Source organism: Aotus nancymaae, unplaced genomic scaffold, assembly GCF_030222135.1.
Source record: "Aotus nancymaae isolate 86718 unplaced genomic scaffold, 86718_ANA_hifiasm-v0.15.2.pri h1tg000008l, whole genome shotgun sequence".
NCBI lineage: Eukaryota > Metazoa > Chordata > Mammalia > Primates > Aotidae > Aotus > Aotus nancymaae.
Window position 1 is genome coordinate 2,982,870 of NW_026988419.1, and position 23,524 is coordinate 3,006,393.

General features: G+C 51.6%; 1 protein-coding gene across 1 annotated transcript; it reads left to right on the forward strand.

Moving 5' to 3' along the window:
* The first annotated feature begins 14,983 nt into the window (after window positions 1-14,983).
* NMUR1 (neuromedin U receptor 1) lies at window positions 14,984-22,523 on the forward strand. Its single transcript, XM_064373438.1, has 6 exons — window positions 14,984-15,017; window positions 15,099-15,243; window positions 15,550-15,744; window positions 15,809-16,028; window positions 17,068-17,962; window positions 20,653-22,523. The coding sequence occupies exons 1-6, from the start codon at window positions 14,984-14,986 to the stop codon at window positions 21,033-21,035; spliced, it is 1,872 nt and encodes a 623-aa protein (XP_064229508.1). The 3' UTR covers window positions 21,036-22,523.
* Window positions 22,524-23,524: the final 1,001 nt, after the last annotated feature.

Below are 23,524 nucleotides of genomic sequence, written 5' to 3' on the forward strand. Positions count from 1 at the left end.
TTTTTAGTAGAGACGGGGTTTCACCATGTTGACCAGGATGGTCTTGATCTCTTGACCTTGTGATCCACCTGCCTCGGCCTCCCAAAGAGCTGGGATTACAGGCGTGAGCCACTGCGCCCGGCCTGGACTTTCATATAAATGGAATCATATAATATGTGGACTTATGTGACTGACTTCTTTCACTTTTCAAGATTCATTCAAGTGATAGCATGTATTGCTACTTTGTTCCTTTTTATGCTTAAATAATATTGCATTGTATGGATATACCACATTTGGTTATTCATTAATCCATTGATGGACATTTGCATTATTTCCTCTTCTTGGCTATCATGAATAAGCTGCTATAAACATTCATGTATATGTTTTGTATAGGCACGTATTTTCATCTCTCTTGGGTATATACCCAGGAGTAGAAGTGCTGGATCATCCGGCAACTCTATAATCATTTAAGGAAATGCCAGGCTGTTTTCCCAAGTGGTTACACCATTTTACATTCCCACCAATAGTGTATGAGGGTGTCAGTTATCTATTGCTGCATAACAAATAACCCCAAAATGTAGCAGCTTAACACAATTAACATTTACTATCTCACACCATTTCTGTGGTAAGCTGGTGGTTCTGGCTCAAGATCTCTTAAGAGGCTAGAATCATTTTGAAGACTTCCCTGGGGCTGTAGGATACTCTTCCAGCATTGCCAGGCTCACTTGCCTGGCAAGTTGGTGCTGGCTGTTGGTAGGAGGCCTTGGTTGCCTGCTGCGTGAACCTCCACAAGGCTGCTTGAGTATCCTCACAACACTCAGTTCCCCCAAAGCAGTGATCTAAAAGATTGTAAGGCAGAACCTTCAATGCTTTTTTTAAAAAAATAGTTTTAAATTGTTGTAAAACACACATAAATTTTACCAACTGAACATTTTTAAGTGTATAGTCAGTGTCATTTAGTACATTCACATTATTGTGTTACCATTACCTGTATCCATCCACAGAAATATTTTTATCTTGCACAATGGAAACTTCATACCTGTTAAATAACAACCCCCCATTTTTCTCCCCCAGGCCCAGGCCACTTCCAGTCTACTTTCTGTCTCTGTTAATCCGATTACTCTAGGTAACTCATACAGTATTTGTTCTTTTGTGACTTATTTCACTTAGCACTTAGCATAATATCCTCAGGCTTCATTCACACTGTAGCGTTTGTCATAATCTCCTTCCTTCTTAAGGCAGAATAATATTCCATTGTATGTATATACCGAATTTTGTTTATTCATTCATCTGCCAATGGACAGATGAATGGATTGTTTCCACCTTTCGGCTCTTGCTAATGATGCTGCTATGAACACGGGTGTATAAATATCTCTACAAGTTCCTGCTTTCAGATCTTCTGGGCATGTGCCCAGAAGTAGAATTGCTGGATCATATGATAATTCTATTTTTAATTGTTGGAGGAATTGCCGTGCTGTTTTCCATTCTAGTGATACCATTTTGCATTGCCACTGATGGTGCACAGGTGCATAAGGGTTCCAATTGCTCCACATCCTCAGCAACTCTTGATGTTTTCTGGTTTTTTAAAAAAATAGTAGTCAACCAGTAACAGAATAATTCAAGTGGAATTGAAGGTCTATCCAAACCATGTTCCTGCTCTGAAATCAGGGCTGTGGTTAGCAAGGCTTTCCCCAAGCTATTCAGAAGATTTCCATTCCTTTACAGATGCTGTTGGGAGTTTGGGATTATGTTTCTTCTGTTATAACAGCATTTGATCCTAATTTTATAAGTGCATCTTGTGCAAAACTCAGTAAATTCAATTTTGCAATCTTTTTTAAAAAGGTCAAAAAAATAGTAGTCAACCTAATGAATGCGAGGTGGTATTTCACTGTGATTTTCATTTGCATTTCCCTAATGATGAGTGATAATGAGCACCCTCTAGTGTGTTTAATGGCTGTTTGTACATCTTCTTTGGAGGAATGTCTCTTCAAGTTCTTTGCTCAATTTAGTTTTCACAATGCTTTTATGATCTAGCCTTGGATGGTGTATGCTGTCATTTCCACAATACCTTGTAGAGCAGTTCAGCCCTGTTCAATGTGGTGGGCAACTACACCCGGGCGTGCATACCAGGACGCAGGGATCACTGGGGTCACTGGGGATGCTGGCTGCTTATGGCACATTTCTCCACCTGCACCACCTCTAGAAGGAGCATCGTTCCTGGGTGTTAACTCCCTGGCACTCTGGCCGAAATCAGCACACACAGAAGACACTCCGTTATGCTAAAGAGCACCCCAGACAGAGAGAGGAGCTGTCAGCATGTCCAAGCCATGCCTGCAAGTGTCTAAGGGAGGCCAGTCATCACATCGAGTCCCACGGTGGGTCTCCCGTGTCCTCCGTCCTCACTGAGAGGCCACCACGGCTTAACACCTGCTCTGACGCCAATATCCATCCTCTCCTCTGCTTGAATATGGCATGCCCTTGATCTGTTTCCAGTCTTGAGGTTGAAACTAATTCTTATCTGCTCCTCCCATAGTTGGTCCACAGCTACTTCTGCAGATGCCCCAGGACTTCTTTAACTACAGTTGACCTTTGAACGAAGTGAGGGTTAGGAATGATGACCCCCACATGCAGTTGAATATCCATGTATAACTTTTGACTCCCCTGAAATGTGACTACTAATAGCCTACTATTGACTGGAAGCCTTATAGATAACACATACAGTCGATTAACATGAGTTTTGTACATTATGTGTATTATGTACTGTACGCTTACAATAAAGTAAGCTGGAGAAAAGAAAATGTGACTAAGGGCCAGGTGCAGTGGCTCACAGCTGTGATCCCAGCACTCTGGGAGGCCAAGGTAGGAGGATTACTTGAGCCCAGGAATTTGAGACCAGCTTGGGCAACATAGCAAGACCCCACCACTATAAAAATAAACAATTAGCTGGGTGTGGTGGTGCACCTATAGTCCCAGCTACTTAGGACGTTGAGGCAGGAGGATGGGCTTGAGCCTGGGAGATCAAGGCTACAGTGAGCCATGATTGTTCTGCTGCGCTTCAGCCTGGGTGACAGAGTTAAACCTTGTCTCTCTCAAAAAAAAAAAAGCAGCCCAGCCAACATGGCAAAACCCCATCTCTCCATCTCTACTAAAAATACAACAACTATCTGGGCATGGTGGCGCATGCCTACAATCCCAGCTACTTGGGAAGCTGAGGCAGGGGAATCACTTGAACCCGAGAGGTAGAGTTTGCAGGGAGCTGAGATCACACCACTGCACTCCAGCCTGCGCAACAGAGCGAGACTCTGTCTCAAAAAAAAAAACAAACAACCCAGAAAAAGCCCACCCTGTAATTTACACATCTGAAATCCAACCCTCTGTGTCATTATGTTCCTTACAGGTTTCTCTTGGCAGCATACCGTGCCTGGACGCCTTTCCAGTACAGCCTGTGTGGCCTGACCTCCCTCTTTCAAATGCCTGCATGCCATTCCATAGCACTGGTGTCCTGTTATTGTCTGTTCTCTATTGATAAAGATAGCAGGTGCCTTTGGAGGCCCTGTTTCCTCCCCTTGATGAGACTTTGATTCTAGCTGCATCTGCGGAGGAAGAGTCCCAACTCAGCTTGGCACCTTGCATCTTCTGCTCTTTACTCCAGGACCTTCTCTGACACACAGGAGCCCTCTGGACCCTTGAACAGACACAGCCAGAAAGGACTGCAAAGTTAACATCCTTGGAGGAAGTCAATTATCCATAAATTATCTGATCTTCCAGGGAGATGGTTCTAGGAGGCATGCAGGACACTCTGCTTTCAGAAGCTAAGACAAAGACAAGCCTCTAGGGGGCTCAGACAAGGAAAATGTATGTGGTCTCCAATTTTTTCTCATCTTGACAAGGTAATAACTAGTGCCACTTATCTTTCTATATTTGAGCTACTATTTATTTATTGTTGAGATGGAGTCTTGCTCTGTTACCCAGGCTGGAGTGCAGTGGCATGATTTCGGTTCACTGCAGCCCTACCTCCCAGGTTCAAGTGATCCTCCTGTCTCAGCCTCCTCAGTAGCTGGGACTACAGGAGCCACCACCACGCCCAGCTAATTTTTGTATTTTTTTTTAAGTAGAGTTGGGGTTTCACCATGTTGGCCAGGCTCGTCTCGAACTCCTGACCTCAAGTGATCTGCCCGCCTCAGCCTCCCAAAGCACTGGTATTATAGGTGTGAGCCATCACACCTGGCCTGAGCTACTATTTTTTCTATAAATTTCTAGAGGTAAAGTTTCAGAGCCAAAAGGATAGACTTCTATATTTCGGTAGCTGTCGCTAAAGTTGTCCTCTAGAAATGGTGTCATTCCCATCCACAGTGATGGAGCATGTTTCCTTCTACCTGGGAGCCTGGGTGCCATGGGGAGGGTGTCTATGCAGGGAGAGGGCACAGCTCAGAGCGAGGATTCAGAGTGGGTTAGGAGGGTCTGGTGGGGCAGTGATGGCAGCCACGGAGGGTGAATTACACCCTGAGGAGTTTGGCCCGAAGAGGAAATATGCCGAACATCACAGAAGACTAGTTTCTTACTTTCAGGGAGATAGAGTAGGGATAAATGCTGTGATGTTAAATTGGAATTAGAGGTACTGATTTTTCTTTCTTTTTTTTTGAGATGGAGTCTTGCTCTGTCACCCAGGCTGGAGTACAGTGGCGCGATCTCGGCTCACTGCAGCCTCTGTCTCCTGGTTCAAGTTATTCTACTGCCTCAGCTTCCTGAGTAGCTGGGATTACAGGCACGTGCCACCATGCCCAGCCATATTTTTTTTTGGTATTTTTTTGAGTAGAGATGGGGTTTCACTGTGTTAGCCGGGATAATCTTGATCTCCTGACCTCATGATCTGCCTGCCTTGGTCTCCCAAAGTACTGGGATTACAGGCATGAACCACTGCGCCTGGCCCACTGCATGCTTTTCAACATTTATAGATAGATATAAAAATAAGTATCAGGCTGGGCATGGTGGTTCATGCCTGTAATACCAGCACTTAGGGAGGCCAAGGCAGGCGGATCACCTGAGGTCAGGAGTTTGACACCAGCCTGGCCAACATGGTGAGGCCCCGTCTCTACTAAAAATACAAAAATTAGCCAGGCCAGGTGGTGGGCGCCTGTGATCCCAGATACTCAGGAGGCTGAGGCAGGATAATTGCTTGAACCCGGGAGGTGAGTTTGCGGTGAGCCAAGATCACACCACTGCACACCAGCCTGGTGACAGACCAAAACTCCATCTCAAAAAAAAAAGGTATCTATCTAAATGTGTGTATGCATACCGTATGTGTGTATACACCTATATATTTGTATATACAGATACTCCCTAGCTGCGCCCACTGAGAGGGCCTTGGGAGCAGCAACACCCCAACAGCAACGAGCACACTCGGCACTCACATCTCGGGAGCTGATCTCATTACTGCCATATCTGACCCAGATCTCATGACTGTTATCTTATTTTATTTTGAGACAGAGTTTCACTCTTATTGCCCAGGCTGGAGTGCAATGGTGAGATCTTGGCTCACTGAAACCTCTGCCTCCTGGGTTCAAGTGATTCTTTTATTTCAACCTCCCAAGTAGCTGGGATTACAGGTGTGGGCCACCACGCCTGGCTAATTTTGTATTTTTAGTAGAGACGAGGTTTCACCATGTTGGTCAGGCTGATCTTGAACTCCTGACCTCAGGTGATCCACCTGCCTTGGCATCCCAAAGTGCTAGGATTTACAGGCATAAGCCACCATGCCTGGCCTTTATTTATTTATTTTTCAGACAAGGTCTCACTCTGTCACCCACGCTGGAGTGCAGTGGTATAATCATGGCTCACTACAGCCTTGACCTCCTGGGCTTAGGTGATCCTTCCATCTTAGACTTCCAGGTAGCTTGCATACAGGTGTGCACCACCACACCCGACTAGGTTTTGTAGTTTTGGTAGAGATGGGGTTTTGTCATGTTGCCCAGGCTAGTCCCGAATTCCTGGGTTTAAGCAATCTGCCTGCCTCAGCCTCCCAAAGCTCTGGGATTACAGGTGTGAGCCACTGCACCTGGCCAATCTTGGCTTCCATCATTCTCCATTAAAAGGAGCCAGAGCTCCTTGGACAGTGGCTTATTCTAGGCTAGCCCAGAGAAATAGGAGATGAGCCTAGAACATCATAGTGTGCCAGAAAATACAAAATATTCATAATGACACGTCAAAAGGATAGAGGGGCCAACTTGAAGGGGCTCCCGCTGGTCAAATCTGGGACAATTTGAACATTGACACAAATAATGATAATGAATTATTATCCATTGAATAGAATAAGAAATTGTGGGTCCACTTGGATATAAATAAAATTGATAAGAGAAAATTTCTCCTTCTAGTCAAAGTCAGCTTATAAATGAAGGGATGATGGGGTTAGAGTCACCATTTGGCAGCCATCATACTAATAATTTATGCATGCAAGAATCATACACAGGCCAAGCATGATGGTGCACGCATGTAATCCCAGCATTTTGGGAGGCTGAGGTAGGTAGATCCCTTGAGTACAGGAGTTTGAGACCAGTCTGGGCAACATGGTGAAACCTTATCCCTATGAAAAAAATAGAAAAATTAGTGTGCATGGTGGTGTGTGCCTGTGGTGTCAGCTACCCAGGAGGCTGAGGTGGGAGGATCACCTGAGCTTGACAACTCAAGGCTGCAGTGAGCCATGATTGCATTAGTGCACTCCATCGCCTGGGTGACAAAGCAAGACCCTGTCTCAAAAAAAAAACATAAACAGACCCTAAAGTTTAATGAAAAATGGGATTTTTGACATAACCTCAAAGTACCTCCTCACAATCCACCTACTAATTCCCAAAAGGAAAGTGGTAACTCTCCAGAGGAGAAAACATCTTCAGTATGGGGCCGGTGGACACCGCGTGCTCCTTCATGGGGTGCAGTGGAAAGAACGCACCCCCAGGTCGCAGGCCTGCCCTGTCCCGGTGCTGACTCTTGCCCCAGCTGCCCTCCCTTACTACAGAGAGGCCTGGTGTGAAAACAGGGCACCTCCCTGTTCAGAAGAGACATCTGCTCAGGGAAAGAGCAGGGCCTGGAGCGGGGTGGAGGGGACAAAGTCCTCCTGGGGTCCTTCAGGGCCCTGCCACAACGCGGGACCCTTTCCTGCAGCTGGGGCTCCGTGCGGGCCTGCCGAGTGCTGGTCAGCTCTAGTAAAGGCCTGTTAGTGGACCCCACTCTTCCCTTCTTGTTTATGGCGCCTCAACACAAACACACTTGAGAGTCTCCCGGGAACATGAGCGGCCGGAAGGCAGGATCCTAGCAAGACCCCTGCAAAGGGAATACAGGGACAGCCCAGCCTCTGCGGCTGATGGAGCCTGGGCTCACTCCGCGGCCTCCTTGTCCTGCAGCGTCGCTCTCTCTATCCACCCTTCCCAGGGGCTAAAGAGAGAAACCTCGAGGATGTTATCTCTTGCTGCCTTGGAAGAAAAATATTGAGAATGACTTCCTTTTCATATCAATCTGTGGGAAGTAAAAAAGTTCCTCTTGGCTGGGCGCGGTGGCTCAAGCCTGTAATCCCAGCACTTTGGGAGGCCGAGGCGGGTGGATCACGAGGTCAAGAGATCGAGACCATCCTGGTCAACATGGTGAAACCCCGTCTCTACTAATACAAAAAATTAGCTGGGCATGGTGGCGCGTGCCTGTAATCCCAGCTACTCAGGAGGCTGAGGCAGGAGAATTGCCTGAACCCAGGAGGCGGAGGTTGCGGTGAGCCGAGATCGTGCCATTGCACTCCAGCCTGGGTAACGAGCGAAACTCCGTCTCAAAAAAAAAAAAAGTTCCTCTTTAAAGTTTCCTTTCTTGTTAAAGAGTAAATCATAAGTGTGCTAATAACTCTTTGTTAAGCCCTATCCTATGTAGCTGTTAGACCTGCCATGCTTACAGGCACATAGTACATTCTATGTCCTTGTACTTTAACCAAGATATCTGTGCTGGACGTGCTCACAGGCATGCCCCAGCTCTCCATTGCTTTTACCTGTTTAGAAAAGGTTTAAGTTGTTAGCCTATCAGGTTTTAGTTTAGATTGTGAGGTCTGGCTCCAGCCAATGGAGATCAGACGCAGCAGCAAGGACAACCTTAAATGCGTAAGGGATAAATGTGTGTGGTTTCCTTTGTTCTTTGTACTCTCGTGGCAAGATGGCTAATGAGAGTACCCTTCCTGCAGTCCAGGAAGTAAAAATTGCATTGCTGAAAGATCCTTTGTCTCAGTGCTGATTTTTCTTTGCAGCACCAAGCATCTATTTCCAACAAATCTCTGAGACCTATTCCCATTTATTTGAAAAATTGTTCTGAAGTGTCCACTAAGTGGCAACTGGGCACTCACTTAATCTTCATAATAACCTTACAGAGTCGGTACTGTTGTCACTCCCACTTTCCAGATGGGGAAACTGAGGCATAGAAAGTCTAAGCTGCATGCCACCAACAGCATGCCCCCCAAAAGATGAAGGGAATTAAAACTGCTGTGGCTTTAAAACAAAATTAGTTCTCTAAAACCAGAAAACAGGAGAAAATAATGACAACAACGACAGCTGCTGTTCCTGGAGATGCATCTCACGGCGTCTCTGAGCTGCAACCACACATCGAAGCCTCTCGGAAGGCATAAGCTCTAACTAGGGAGCTCGAATTTTTACCAAAAGCTGCAGAGCAAGTGTACTACAAATACCAGATCTCTTGGGAAGGACACTCAATGGTATTGGCTGGTCTCCCCAGAGTAGCTGCCCCTGGGCCAGAAGGTGCCAGGCTAGCCTATTGAAGGTGCCAGGCTGGCCCATGGGAGGTGCCAGGCTGACCCATGGAAGGTGTCAGGCTAGCCCATTGGAGGTGCCAGGCTGGCCCATGGAAGGTGTCAGGCTAGCCCATTGGAGGTGCCAGGCTGGCCATGGAGGGTGCTGCCCACAACCCATTCAGGGGCAGTTAAGAATAGCACCCAGGCAGGGCAGTTTTGGAGCAAATATAACCAAGTGAGGGAAAGGGGACATGGGCTTCAGAGGGGAATGAGGCCAGACAAGTCTACAAACATCCTGCTTTCTGAGAGAGATAAATATGCACATGCAGCAGAGTCAGAGTGTAGGGTAAAAGGCAGAAAGCTTTGTACCCAGATATGTTTCAGTTTAAATCCCAGAGACCAGCCTGGGCAACACATGGACACCCCACCCCATCTCCACCAAAAATACAAAAAATTAGCCAGGCTTGGTGGCACAGGCCTGTAGTCCTAGCTACTTGGGAGGCTGAGGTGAGAGGATTGCTTGAGCCCAGGAGGCAGAGGCTGCAGTGAGCTGAGATTGCACCACTGCACCCCAGCCTGGGTGACAGAGACTCCATCTCAATTAAAAAAAAAAAAAAACCTAGGAGCGGTGGCTCACACCTGTAATCCCAGCACTTTGGGAGGCTGAGGTGGGCGGATCATGAGGTCAGGAGTTCAAGACCAGCCTGGCCAACATGGTGAAACCACGTCTCTACTAGAGATACAAAAATTAGCCAGGCATGGTGATGTGCGCCTATAGTCCCAGCTTCTCAGGAGGCTGAGGCAGAAGAATCGCTTGAACCTGGGAGGCAGAGGTTTCAGTGAGCCAAGATCACGCCACTGCACTCCAGCCTAGCGATATAGCGAGACTCCGTCTCATAAAAAAAAAAAATCCCAGCTCCAGCCCTTGTTAGCTGTGAGACCTTGGGCATGTGACGTAACACTAAGGACGTGTTGCTTCTTTGTGTTTTAAGCCAGTTTGACATAAACTCTGTCTCTGGGTAGCTGGGAGGGGCAGTTGAAATTCCCTACTTCAGAACAGACTGTGTAGAATCTGCTGTCGTGAGTTTTGTGAGTCCAAATGGAGAAAGGATTTGAACTTCCAGTTCCCAGGTGTGGTTCCCCCAAATAGGCGTGTGAATAGACCCTTCAGAGTTGTAAAATCTGGATTTTCTTATCTTCTTCCCAGACACTGGGAAGTTCTTATCTTCTTCCCAGTCTTATCATCTTCCCAGACACATCCCATATTCTCCTGGGCGTCCTTTTGCAAAATGGTTTTGGCAGCCTTATAAGCCTGCTGGGACAAGCTGTCCCCCACCCTGGGTCTCGCAATGCCTTGTGGCTCCATCGTGCCCACACTAGCCGTCTGCCACCCTCTCTAAGTCCAGGTGCCTTTGATGAGGGCTTGAATCCCTGAGTGGCAGGGACATCTGTGGTTTGTTTTGGCTCCTTGGCACCTGAGCTGTCTGCCAGGGTCTGTGGATGACCCACTGGGTGGGGAATCTGCCCTCCTCCCCTCCAGAAGGCCACAAGACCCAGGCCTACCCCAACCATGCAGCAAGAGTACAGGGGCAGGACCTGACTTTGTGACATCCTGCCTCTCACCCTGGGGCAGGGGGAGTCCAGGGCAAGTGCTTCAAAAGGCGGGGACGTGGTCACACTGCCACCCTTCTAGGTGCAGCCCCACAGTCTCCTTGCCCCTCCAGCTTTTTTATTGATTCTGTGAGCTACCAAATATTCTTCAGGAAATCCAGCCTAACTCAGCCAGAGCCAGTTTTGATTTTTGCAAACCAAGATCGTTACCTGTTGCAGTAGCTCACTATTGCTTGTGACAAGAATTTCAAAAGGAGGCCAGACACAGACACCTGTAATCCTAGCACTTTGGGAGGCTGAGGTGGGTGGATCGCTTAAGGTCAGGAGTTCAAGACCAGCCTGGACAACATAGTGAAACCCTGTCTCTACAAGAAATACAAAAATTAGCCGGGCATGGTGGTACGTGCTTGTAGTCCCAGCTACTTGAGAGACTGAGGTGGGAAGATTGATTGAGCCAGGGACGTTGAGGCTTCAGTGAGCCAAGATCACACAACTGCACTCCAGCCTGGGTGACAAAGTGAGACCCTGTCTCAAAAAACAACAAAACAAAACAAAACAAAACAAAACGGCCGGGTGCAGTGGCTCACGCCTGTAATGCCAGCGCTTTGGGAGGCCAAGGCGGGCAGAACACGAGGTCAGGAGTTCGAGACCAGCCTGACCAACATGGTGAAACTCCGTCTCTACTAGAAATACAAAAATTAGCTGGGCATGGTGGTGCATACCTGTAATCCCAGCTACTGGGAAGGTTGAGGCAGGAGAATTGCTTGAACCTGGGAGGCAGAGGTTGCAGTGAGCTGTGATGGCGCCATTGCACTCCAGCCTGGGCAACAGAGTAAGACTCCATCACAAAAATAAATAAATAAATAAATAAATAAATAAATAAATAAATAAATAAATAAATTCAACAGGAGCATCTTCTGGCACTCTGCCTTTCAGTCTTCACATACCTGCCCTTCTCTCTCTCTCTCTCTTTTTTTCTTTTTACTTTGTTTTTTGAGATATGGTTTCTCCATGTTAGCCAGGCTGATCTCGAACTCCCGACCTCAGGTGATCCACCCGCCTTGGCCTCCCAAAGTGCTGGGATTACAGGGGTGAGCCACCATGCCTGGCACACCTGCCCTTCTCTTAGCTTTAGGCCAACTGTGCCCATGCTGGTGCTGCTCCTCCATCACACGTCCTCAGTGCGTGCCTTCGATCCCCTTTCCCTGTGTCCAACAGTTGCGGCTGATATGCCAGCACTGTTCACTTACCTGGTGATTCCGCAGTCTTTGTTCCGAAGAACACCTCAACTCTAGAAAGACGCCTTCCACATGCATGCACCAGTCATTTCATCACCACTTTCAGGTTCTTTGATCTATTTCCTCCAATATCATGTTATTCCCTTTGTAATTCTGACCTTCCTCGCACTCTGAATATTTACTGCATTAGAATCTATTGGCTGTGGCAGCAGCCTGCCTTGGGAGCAGGCAGCGATGGAGAGGGACTGGAAAAGAGTCATTGAACCGACTAAAAGTGGCCTTTTTAGTATCACGATGTGCCAGTGATTCCAAACACTGTCGGTGATAAAATATGACTCCTGCCAGGAGGACTCCTTCCTTAACACCTACTCCTTGGATGGGGGAACTAATGGTATTCATAGAACACTCTGAAACTCAACCAGAACAGAAGCATTTAGTGGTAAAGGGGCATTATGTCTGCAACTGACCATAGGAATCTTTGTACTATTCTTTCAACTTTCCTGTAGGCCCGAAATTATGCTAATATAAAAAAATTAAAAAGATCAGGGCCGGGTGTGGTGGCTCACGCCTGTAATCTCAGCACTTTGGCAGGCCAAGGTGGGTGGATCACCTGAGGTCAGGAGTTCAAGATCAGCTTGACCAACACAGTGAAACCACATCTCAACTAAAAATACAAAATTAGCCGGTGTGGTGGCGCATGCTTGTAATCCTAGCTACTTGGGAGATTGAAGCAGGAGAATCGCTTGAATCCGGGAGATGGAGGTTGCAGTGAGCCGAGATTGCACCGCTGCACTCCAGCCTGGGCAACAAGAATGAAATTCTATTTCAGAAAAAAAAAAAGAGTTAAAACGGAAAACAAAGCTACTGAATCAAACACAGCAAACTGCTTCAGACTAGCCAGTTACTGAGTGCTGATGCTGGCCACCTGTTACTGGGGGAGAAGTTTTTGTTCTGAAATCTCCCTCTGATCATGAGTGTGAGTATTTATCAATAGGAAGACCCAAGAGGAGCTTCTGTAACACACCCAAATGTGGGTTGTTAGCTGGGAAGGCTGGAGGACTTGAGAGTGGCTTTGATTGCTTGGAAGAGTAGGTGACAGGAGCACCCTGGGGGCACACAGTAAGAGCTGGCCCCAGTCCAAGGTGGCATAAGGGACACACAGGCCCTAGACACGAGAGACTCAGGCTTTTCCTGGCTTTCTCACTGTGTGACCTGAACTTGTCCTCCCTTTGTCCACAATCAGAGGTTGGGGCCTGGTACGCAGGCCGAGCTCCTGGGAGGAGGTGGCCGGCTTCTTGTGCCCAGCTCCCTGCCTGAAACACTTGGGCTAGCTGTCTCTGGGAGAGGTCAGGAACAGGTCTCACAGCCCTCAAGGGGCAATGGGCTGGACACACAGTCCCCGGTGGTCCCTTCCAGGAGCAGGAGAGGCAGGGGTGACGCTCCCCGGAGGTCTTCTCTGCTGCTGGTCCCCGCCGGGCCGTAGGGCTCTGGCTGCCTACACTGTGGCCCCGGCTGCCTGCAAAGTGGCTGGGCTCCCTGCAAGCCCACGTGCTCCTTTCCACCAGGGCTCAGCTCTCCTGCCCGGGGTGCTAGGGACCTTGACATTCCAAACCCTGCTAAGCACAGCTCCCACTCCAGTCTTGCCTCCCAGCAAGTGGGGTGGGGTTGGGGCGTTTTTGGGGGACCCATGGGCTTGCCAGGAGCTGCTGGTCAGCCCAAAGCTGAGAAGGTTCTGGTTTAAGCCTGGCCTGGGGCAGCAGCCCCTTGTGGCTCTCGGGAAGTCACAGGGTGACGAGGGGATACAGAGTCACTCACATGCTCTGGCCCCATGAGCCCTGCACAGCGGGGGACCCGGGGGGAATCTCAGCAGCTCCCAGAGGTCCTGGTAGCCCTCCCTGGTGCATTTGCTGTTATGCAGAGTTGAGTCCTCGGCCCCCTAGTCTAGGCAGATGCCCACGAGCCAAGCTCAGGAGATGGATGTGTGCTCCCAGAAAACCTGGGGACACCACCTCTGGACGGAGCAGGAGGCAGCAGGATGTCATATGGTTGTGATGGGACACTGCAGTGGTGGCCTTGAGCTCAGGCCCAGAGGCCAGGGCCCCCAGGGCTCTCTGCACAGTGCAGAAGTAAGGGCCACAGCCATTGTGACCACTGAGCCACTTCTTTTTTGGGGCTGCTATTTAGTCTTTGATGGCGGCTACTGCAGTGTGAATGATGCAGCCGCTGTAGGAATTCCTGACCGGCAGGAGCCATTCTGCCTCTGTAAGGCTGGGTGGGTCCTTCCCCATGCCCTCCAGGGCTGTGTGCACCAAAAGTCCACAGGGACTTTCGGGCTGCTTAGAGTGTGTGCAGAGTGGTATGTGTGTGCACCCGTGTGTGGTGGTGTGCACACAGTGATGTGTGCGTGTGTGTGTGTGCATGTGTGTGTGTGTGTGTTCCAATGAAGGGCTGGGTCTACATGCTCGTCACTTGCTAAGAGCAGCCTATGACGCCACAGTGGGCTCCGTTGCTGAGTGGTATCATCCCTCCTTGGCCGCCTGCTGTGGTGGCAGCCCCGTGATTGAGGATTTCTCCTGGACTAGCTCATTGGGGGCTGAGCAATTAATTCTCAGGGCACCCCAGAATCACTTCTAGCAAGGCCCTGGGGACCACATGCCCCTGTACTTCCCACAACTGTTCCCTGCCTGGGACTCTGTTTACATGTGGAGTTCCTGGGAAGGCCGGCCTGGTGCAGGCTCCTTGAGGGCCTAACTCCCATCCTCAAGCCCAGACAGTGACTTATAGAGTGGGGCGGGAGGGGGAGGGAGGGTGCAGGAAAGCTGGGGGGAGAAGGTGCCTCCAGTTGCCCCTAGATGGTGACGATCCCACCTCATGTTTCTTGAGTGCTGGCCATGTGCCAGCCCCTGTGCTGAATCTTGGCACTCAGTGTCTCATGCCACGCTCACAATAGTGGCGATGGTGGTTAGCCCATTCTACAGGAAGGGGAACTAAGGCACAGAGCTTCTCAGCTCACAGCAGCCTCTTGGGGTCCTGGAGCTTTGTAACCTCTCCTGATGCTCCTCAACACGTGATCCAGGGGCCTGGAGCTCTCCAGAGGGCGTTTGTCAAATGTGAGGATTTCTAGACTAAGGAGACCAAACTCTGGGGAAAGGTCCTGGAACCAGCCTGCGTGATCCATCGTTTCTAGGGTCCCTAGAAGCTCCAGCGAGGAGCTGATTGCAGGACGGGAGAGTGGGGGCAGGCGAGGCACTGGGGTTTGCATGTGGGCAGTGTGGGAGCAGAAGGAGCTGTGGCTGGGCATTCTTAGCCCTTCTCTAGATTCTCTCCATCCCCGTCTATACCCCCACCCTTGGTATAGTGATGGGGCAGAAGAAGATTTGAACGGATGTGGGGGACGGTATTTGGGGCTGAGGACCATGGTGAGGACAGGGTAGCCCAGGGAGACAGGTGAGGAGTGGGGGGTCCACCACCAGGCTAGACTTTGGTGTGCTCTTTTTCAGAAGGCAGTGGGGGGCCCCAAGGAAGCGTTTCCAGCAGAGGAGTGACGGTCATTGGTGGCTGCTGGAGGGAGAATGGGGGCTCCCGCGGGTCCTGCAGGGCGGAGCACCTGGACTCAGGGACTGGCAGCCCCAAAGGGAGCGGCAGGTGGGAGGGGCCGCGGAGGCCACAATTCTGGCCCTTGGAGCCTGGGGGTATGAACCCCACCGGGGCATGTCGACTTCAAGGGACCTTGCAGTGGGTCTGAATGTGGGGCAGGAAGAGCTGAGGGTCGCAGGGACCCCGTGACAAGGGGTTATGCTAAACTCAGCACGCTGAGGGCGGGGACTGCGCGTGAGCCCCAGGTCTCTCGGGCTCCTCCGCCGCTATCTGAGGCTGTTTTCTCATCTGTAAAATGGGTTATTGCGAGGGTTCCGTGAGGTAACGCTGCTTGTGGAGGCGTCGGTCCGACAGCCGCGTCCTTCGCCGGTGCGGGAGCGGGGGCCGCGCTGGCTGCGGGGACGGCACTGCCCCCTGGCGGCGTTCCTGGGAGGACAGGCGGGGCGTCGGGGCGCGGGCTGGGGCTGCCGTCAGTCAGCCCATCGGCTCCCGCGCGGCGCGTCTGTTCGTCGCTCGGAGGGTGGACGCCGGGGTCTCGCAGGCCACATGGTAGGTGCGTGGGCGCCCGCGTGGGCGAAGGCGCGGCGGCTGGGCCGGGGCTCCGCACTGGCAGGGTCGTCCCAGGGCGGGAGGGGTCCCAGGGCTCCGTCGGGGCGCCCCCCGCCCCCCCACCGGGGAGCCTCGCAGCCTCTCGGGTCATTTGTGTCTTCCGGACAGGGGCTCCGCGGGCTTGCGACTCTTATTCGAGGACTAGGTCGCCTCCTTTGAACCCGGGCTGGCGCCTGCTAATTCCCAGCTGCTCCCCGAGGCTCCCGCGCTACGGTGCAGCGGGGGTGAGGGCGGGCGGGAAGAACGGCGGGGGACTGGACAGAAGAGAGGGAACCCCAGAGTTGGTAGTGCCAAGGGCATCAAATACGGAGACTTTGAACAGTTCAGGTGACAGAAAACAGAAAAAAGAATCAACTTGTGGATCAGGCATTTGTAGTGTTTAGCCTTGACACTTCTTCACTTGACCTCATTGTGACGAGGTCTCCAGAGCAAAGGGGTGATCACCGTGCCTTTCCGTATGCCAGTCAGGCCCTGTGTTCATGCCTTTCATGGATTACACTCCCTGGATCCTCCTAATAAGGAAACAGCCTCAGAGAGGTTACCTTGCTAAAGGTCACACAGCCTGGAACTGGGGAGGCTGGATTCGAATTCAGGCAGTTGCTTCCAGAGCCCTTGCTCTTGACCCTGTGATACCAGGCATTGTGCCCATTTTACAGATGCCCAATCGAGTGCCTCATCTTGCATCATTGCTTGAAAGGGGAGACACCCAAGATCTGTCATTTATTCAAAGGTTCCAGTAGATCATGAAATTTAAAATCAAAGCCCCATGTGTTATCATTTTTAAAAAATGTATATTTTTACTTTTTTATTTTTTTTGAGACAGGGTTTTGCTCTGCTGCCCAGGCTAGAGCCCAGTGGCATGATCTTGGCTCATTGCAACCTCTGTCTTCTGGGTTCAAATGATTCTCCCGCTTCAGCCTCCCAAGTAGCTGGAATTACAGGTGTGTGCTATCATGCCCGGCTAATTTTTTGTATTGTTAGTAGAGATGGGGTTTCATCATGTTGGCCAGGCTGGTCTCGAACTCCTGACCTCAAGTGATCCGCCCGCCTCAACCTCCCAAAGTGTTGGGATTACCGGCGTGAGCCACTACACCCAGCCGCATTTTTACATCTCTGACCTGTGGATGTAAGAGTTTTGTTTCCGTTCTCAGTGGTGCCTAAAATAATGGTCATTTTAGCGCTAATGTCACCTTTGGCTGGATAAGTTAGGACAGAGTCAGCATTCCCTGAATAATCTTTCTGGGCATCTCCCCTCTGTTCCAGACTCCTCTGTGCCTCAATTGCTCTGTCCTCCCTGGAGATCTGTCCCCAGGGGGTGCAAGGAGCCCCATGGTTTGCAATGGTAGTGCGGCCAGGGGTTACTTTGACTCTGAGGACTTGAACCTGACTGACGAGGCACTGAGATTCAAGTACCTGGGGCCCCAGCAGACAGAGCTGTTTGTGCCCATCTGTGCCACGTACCTGCTGATCTTCATGGTGGGTGCCGTCGGTAACGGGCTGACCTGCCTGGTCATCCTGCGCCACAAGGCCATGCACACGCCCACCAACTACTACCTCTTCAGCCTGGCCGTGTCGGATCTGCTGGTGCTGCTGGTGGGCCTGCCCCTGGAGCTCTATGAGATGTGGCACAACTACCCCTACCTGCTGGGCATTGGCGGCTGCTATTTCCGCACGCTGCTGTTTGAGATGGTCTGCCTGGCTTCAGTGCTCAACGTCACTGCCCTAAGTGTGGAACGCTATGTGGCTGTGGTACACCCGCTCAAGGCTAGGTCTGTGGTGACGCGGGCCCACGTGCGCCGAGTGCTTGGGGCCATCTGGGGTCTCGCCATGCTCTGCTCCCTGCCCAACACCAGCCTGCACGGCATCCAGCAGCTGCACCTGCCCTGCCGGGGCCCGGTGCCCGACTCAACCATGTGCATGCTGGTCCGCCCACGGGCCCTCTACAGCCTGGTGGTGCAGACCACCGCGCTGCTCTTCTTCTGTCTGCCGATGGCCATCATCAGTGTGCTCTACTTGCTCATTGGGCTGCGGCTGTGGCGGGAGAGGCTGCTGCTCATGCAGGAGGCCCAGGGCAGGGGCTCTGAAGCTGCCAGGTCCAGAGACACCTGCAGGCTCCAGCAGCGAGATCGGGGCCGGAGACAAGTGACCAAGATGCTGTGTAAGTGTCATGGCTGGGAATAGGGGCTGAGCCAGGCACTGGGTATGAGGCTGGGGCTCCTGGGGCCTGGAGAAGGGGCTGAGTATCTGGGTTTGTGGGAGACGAGGAACTTCCCTAGTCTCATGTGTGTGTGTGTGCACGTGTGTCTGAGTTCACACTCCTGTGTACTCTTTTAGATTACTCTGTTAGACTCTTACACCTGTTAATGGCTAATGGTAAGATTGACTGTGTAATTTGTGGAGTCCACTGCAAAATGAAAATTCAGGGTCGCTTTTTCAAAAATGAGTAAGAATGTTAAGACAACAGAGCATTAATCCAAGCCCAGGACCCTGCTAAGCCTGGGGCCCTGGCTCTGGAACCAAAACACAAGAAAGGGCAGGGGCATGTGGTTGGGCTCCAGGAGACAGAAAACGGGATCTGGACCCTCCAGGTCTCTCCTCTTTTTTTTTTTTTTTTTGAGACAGGGTCTTGCTCTGTTGCCCAGACTGGAGTACAGTGGTATGACCACGGCTCACTGAAGCCTCAAACCTCCTAGACTCAAGCTATCTTCCTACCTCACTCAGCCTCCTGAGTAGCTAGAGCTACAGGCATATGCCACCATGCCTAGCTAGTTTTTTAATTTTTGTAGAGATGGGGTCTCGCTATGTTGCCAGAGCAGGTCTTGAACTCCTGGTCTCAAGTGATCCTCCCACCTCAGCCTCCCAGAGTGCTGGGATTACAGGCATAAGCCACTGCGCCTGGCTCTTCTTGGTTATTACACGTCTTGGCCTTGTTCTTCTCTGCAGCAGCCTGCAAGGCATGGCCACCGGCACATCGTCTCCTTTCCTGAGGAACTGCCCTCTTCTCTTAATGATGAGTGAAAAGTTCCAGGAAGGATTCTGCTGGGTGGGGCTTAGGTCATGGGCCACCTCCTGAGCCGGAGTGGCAGGATGCTGAGGTTCACAGCCCCCAGTGGAACTGCACAGTGGGATCTGGGGGAAGCAAAGTCCCCCAGAGAAGGGGAGGAGGGTGCTGGAGAGGCCAGGTGCTGAATTTCCCCCATGCCATGTCTGTAGTTCCCTGGGAACCACCGGAGTGACCATTTGTCTAAAGAGTCCCATCTGGAGGTGTGTCTGTGAGGGCTGGGCTCAGGGCACAGGGGATCAGGCCGGAGATGTTCAGGTTGGGGCAGGCCAGGGTGTACCCAGCTGGGATGAGGCTCTGGATCTTTGTGGCCTGGACCTGGCTTTTTTTCAAAAGCTGTGGCCCTGGGGAAGCAAGACAAACTGATGCTAAGCCAATCACGGATCCGCCCCACCTACCTCCCTGCATCCCAGCTCAACCCCAACTCAGCAGAGCCTGAATCAGGCCAGTGAGGTGAGCTGGGTTGGGAGAGGGCCACTTAGACTTTGGACAGAGCCAGCTAACTGGGTGGGGGCTGCCCCATCCCCAGAGTGAGTCACTCCTCTAGCCCCTCAGGCACCATCCCAGAGCCCAGAGTCTCTTGTGCAGCCCGAGATGGGACTGAGCCCAGAGCTGTGTTTCTGCCTCCCAGCTCTGCACCGTGAAGCTTGTGCTCGTAACCAGCTGCCCCCGTCACCCTGCCTTCTGCCCTCCTATCCCATCCCCTCCCTGAAAACACAGGTGGGCAGTCTGCAGTAGGTGCTCAGCTGGGATGGCTCACCCCTGGAAGGTGGGCTTCCTGCTTGCTGGCCTTCTCTCTTCCTTCCCTCTCCCCGTCCTCCCTTGTCCACTTTCCAAGGACCCTCTGTGCACCAGGCCAGGTGCTGGGGATGTTGTGAGCAACGTCCTTTATGAAATCTGGGATTATGAGAAAACCATGCTAGCGTATGATGGGGAAGACACTGCCTGGCAAAGCTAGTAAGTTGCAGCAGCAAACCCAAGAAACAAGAAACAAAAATCACAGCTGGCCCAGTGGCAGGGACCCAAGGAAGGGCATGGCTGGGTAAGACGAAGGCAGGAGGGATTTGGGGAGAAAGAGTGAAGGTTTGGCCAAACTGTCCTACCTTTTGCTGGGGAGAGGGTGGGCAAGGGCCTGGCAAATAATGGGGGGCAGGTTAGTGCAGGGCAAGATATTCAGATGGGACTTGGGGAGCTGGGGGCTGGACTGAAAAGGCCAGGGGCCAAGACAGGCAGTGTGTGCATGCGTACGTGTGTGTGTGTGCACACGTACGTGTGTGTGTGTGTGCATGTATGCGTGTGTGTGTCTCACTCTCCCTGGCCCCATGATCTCCTGTCTGCTGCTTTCTGAGCATGTGCCCCTTTCTTCTTCTGTGTACTTAGGCATCAGCAAGCACGGCCCCACAGGGGGCATCTAGAGTGGCCCTAGCCCCACAGCCTGTTTCACCCCAGTAGTTCAGCAGCCACAGCTAAGTGTCACCCAATTCCAAACTCCAGAGTGACAGAATCTGACTGGGCCAGCTGGGCACAGGTGTCCATGCCTGGTCCAATCAGCTGTGGCCAGAGGCATGGACGTGCCCCACTGCCCACAGTCAGTGACAGTGGTGAGGGCAGCCTCTTTGAGAAAGGCATGGCCAGAACAGGCATTTCTAGAAACTTTCACCTGGGCGACGGGTGAGGGTGGCCTGTGGGATGGGAGACGAGGTGAGAATAGGTAGCCCAAACTGAAGCCCGAGAGGGCAGCTGAGGGGCTCCAGCAGGCACTCAGCCTCCCTTCTCTGTCCCCACAGTTGTCCTGGTCGTGGTGTTTGGCATCTGCTGGGCCCCATTCCATGCAGACCGCGTCATGTGGAGCCTCGTGTCACAGTGGACAGAGGGCCTGAAGCTGGCCTTCCAGTACCTGCACGTCATCTCCGGTGTCTTCTTCTACCTCGGCTCGGCAGCCAACCCGGTGCTCTACAGCCTCATGTCCAGCCGCTTCCGAGAGACCTTCCAGGAGACCCTGTGCCTCAGAGCTCGCTGTCACCACCTCAGACCTCACCACAGCTCCTACAGCCTCAGCAGGGTGACCACAGGCAGCACCCTGTGTGATGTGGGCACCCCAGGCAGCAGGGTCCACCCCCTGGCTGGGAACGATGGCCCAGAGGGGCAGCAAGAAACTGACCCACTGTGAGTGGAGCCTCAAAGTGGCTTCACCTGGAGGGGCCAGAGGGCCACGTGGAAATGGGGAGACACATCTGCCTTCCTCTGCAGGGATACCTTCACCTACTGTCCCCTGTTCAGCCTAGAGATTCTGACCGGCCCGTCAGTTTCCCTTAGAGGGAAACAGCAGGAGGAAGGATTGATGTCTGATTGCTGAGGACTCATACTGGCCAGGAGCCACACCGTGTGCTTCTTATCCCTCACTGCCACGTCCCCAGTTCAAGTCCTTCCCCTGCAGAAATACCATGGTTAGCTGGGGCTCAGCAGTCCTCCCTCTGGGGACTCCCGTCACCACTGCCATTTTCTGAAACGGTCCCACTGGGCCCTCGCTGTCCTTCCCAGGTTCTGTTCAGGTTCCGGCAGGGGCCCAGGGATCCAGGAGACCTGGTTCCAATCTCAGCCCTGCTGTCACCACCTTGTCATGTGGCATCAAGCGTATCAGTCCACCTTTCTAGGCCTCAGTTCCTTGCTTGAAAAATGAAAGAGGCACTGGCACAGTGTCACGCTTGGACACTTTAGCTGTGGTTTTCTTTCTCTGTGTTAAGTTACTGCTTGTAATGAAACCAACAATACTCTCAGACTGACAGGGCGGAAATTATTTTCTGTATTTTTATCAGCCCCAAGCTCTACTTCCTCCCTGACCTCCACATGCCCTCCCCAGCCCCTCCCAGCACAAGTGCGGCAGAGCCAGCAAGGAAGCAACCCCCCCACCACAGCCCACCTACATGCAGGCTGGCTTGAGGGCCCAGTGAGCAGAGCACTGGACTTGGCTTGCCAGAGGGTCTCTGAGGGCAAGAGACACAGCCAACCAAGGGCAAGGAGTGACGCTGTGGAGGGCTCTGCTGAACCCAATGCAGTGAGAAGAGGGACAGGGACAAGTCATCCTTGAAACTGAGACCCATTCTGAATTCCTGCGGGCCAAGTCAGTGCTCAGCCAGGACTCAATTCGTGGATGAAACTTGTCCTGCTGCCAGTCCCTGGGTCTTGTCCTCCAGAGAGGAAGTCCTGGCTTCCATGGCCGGGAGCTGTAGGATGACCTGGGCTCGGTCCGTCTGGGTTCTCCCCGCAGGCAGCTTCCTAGTTTGTGCTCCTAGCTCATGCTCCCTGGCGAGAAAGTGGAGGACGTGGTACAGGGTTGCAGATAATGTTTAGTTAAAAAAATTCAATTATAAAAATATTAAACGCTTATCACAGAAAATTTGCAAAGTGTAAATAAGCAAAAATGAAAATAAGTTTTAAAAATGTAAAACCTCAGGTCGGGCACAGTGGCTCACACTTGTAATCTCAGCGCTTTGGGAGGCCAAGGCGGGTGGATCACCTGAGCTCGGGAGTTTGAGACCAGCCTGGCCAACACGGTGAAACCCCGTCTCTACTAAAAATACAAAAATTAGCAGAGCGTGGTGGCAGGTGCCTGTAATCCCAGTTACTCGGGAGGCTGAGGCAGGAGAATTGCTTGAACCCAGGAGGCAGAGGTTGCAGTGAGCCGAGATCACGCCACTGCACTCCAGCCTGGGCAATAGAGTGAGACTCCTTCTCAAAAACAAACAAACAAAAAATATAAAACCTCCCTTGCCAGGTGCTGGGGAAACGGGAGGTGAGGAGTTGTTTAATTCATACAGAGTTCCAATTTGCAAAATGAAAAAGCTCTGGAGATGAGTTGTACAACAATGTGAATATACTTAACGATACTGAACTAGTTAAGACGGTACATTTTATGTGTATTTTACCGATTTTTTTTTTAAAAGAAGATTAAATCTAAAGGAAAGAAAAAATGAAAACTACCCATAGCTTTACTCTGAGGCAGCAGCAGCAGCATGCTTCCTCCTAGTGATGTTTCACATGGTTGTTTTATTTTATATAAACAATACACATACACAATTTTGTATCTGGCCTTTTGCCCAGTGGATGTTCTATCCAAGCTCACGCTTGCACTCATCTGACTCATGGGCTCCACTGTGATGGGCCTTGGCCAGCCCTGGGGAGTGGGACTTAGCACATACCATCTGGGTGAATTTCTACATGCTGGCCAAGAAGGCCCGGATGCCCCTGCCTCCTCAATCCCTGGCTCGGGGAAGGAAGAGCCTCCTGTCTGTCAGTCCTGCCCAGTGGACAAGTTCTGGGAGAAGCACAGGGGCTCCCGAACAGAGAGAACAGGGGCTGGGGGTGGGGAGTGGGGGACACTGAGGACAATGGGAGAAAATGGGAGAAGTGGGGACCTCATGGAGGCCAGAGCGTGGATGAGGCAGCTGAGGGGAGGCTGGTTTAGGGAGAGGGTTTCCTCAGTGGGGGGCCCTGAGCCTGCCTTGACTGAACACACACAGTCAAGCCCTAAGAGGGGACAGCGGGGACAGCTCCTAAGCTGTGAATCTTTATTGCAAACTTTGGGGTTTTGTTGTTTTTTGAGACAAGATCTTGCTCTCACCCAGGTTGGAGTGCAGTGGTGCCATCATGGCTCACTGC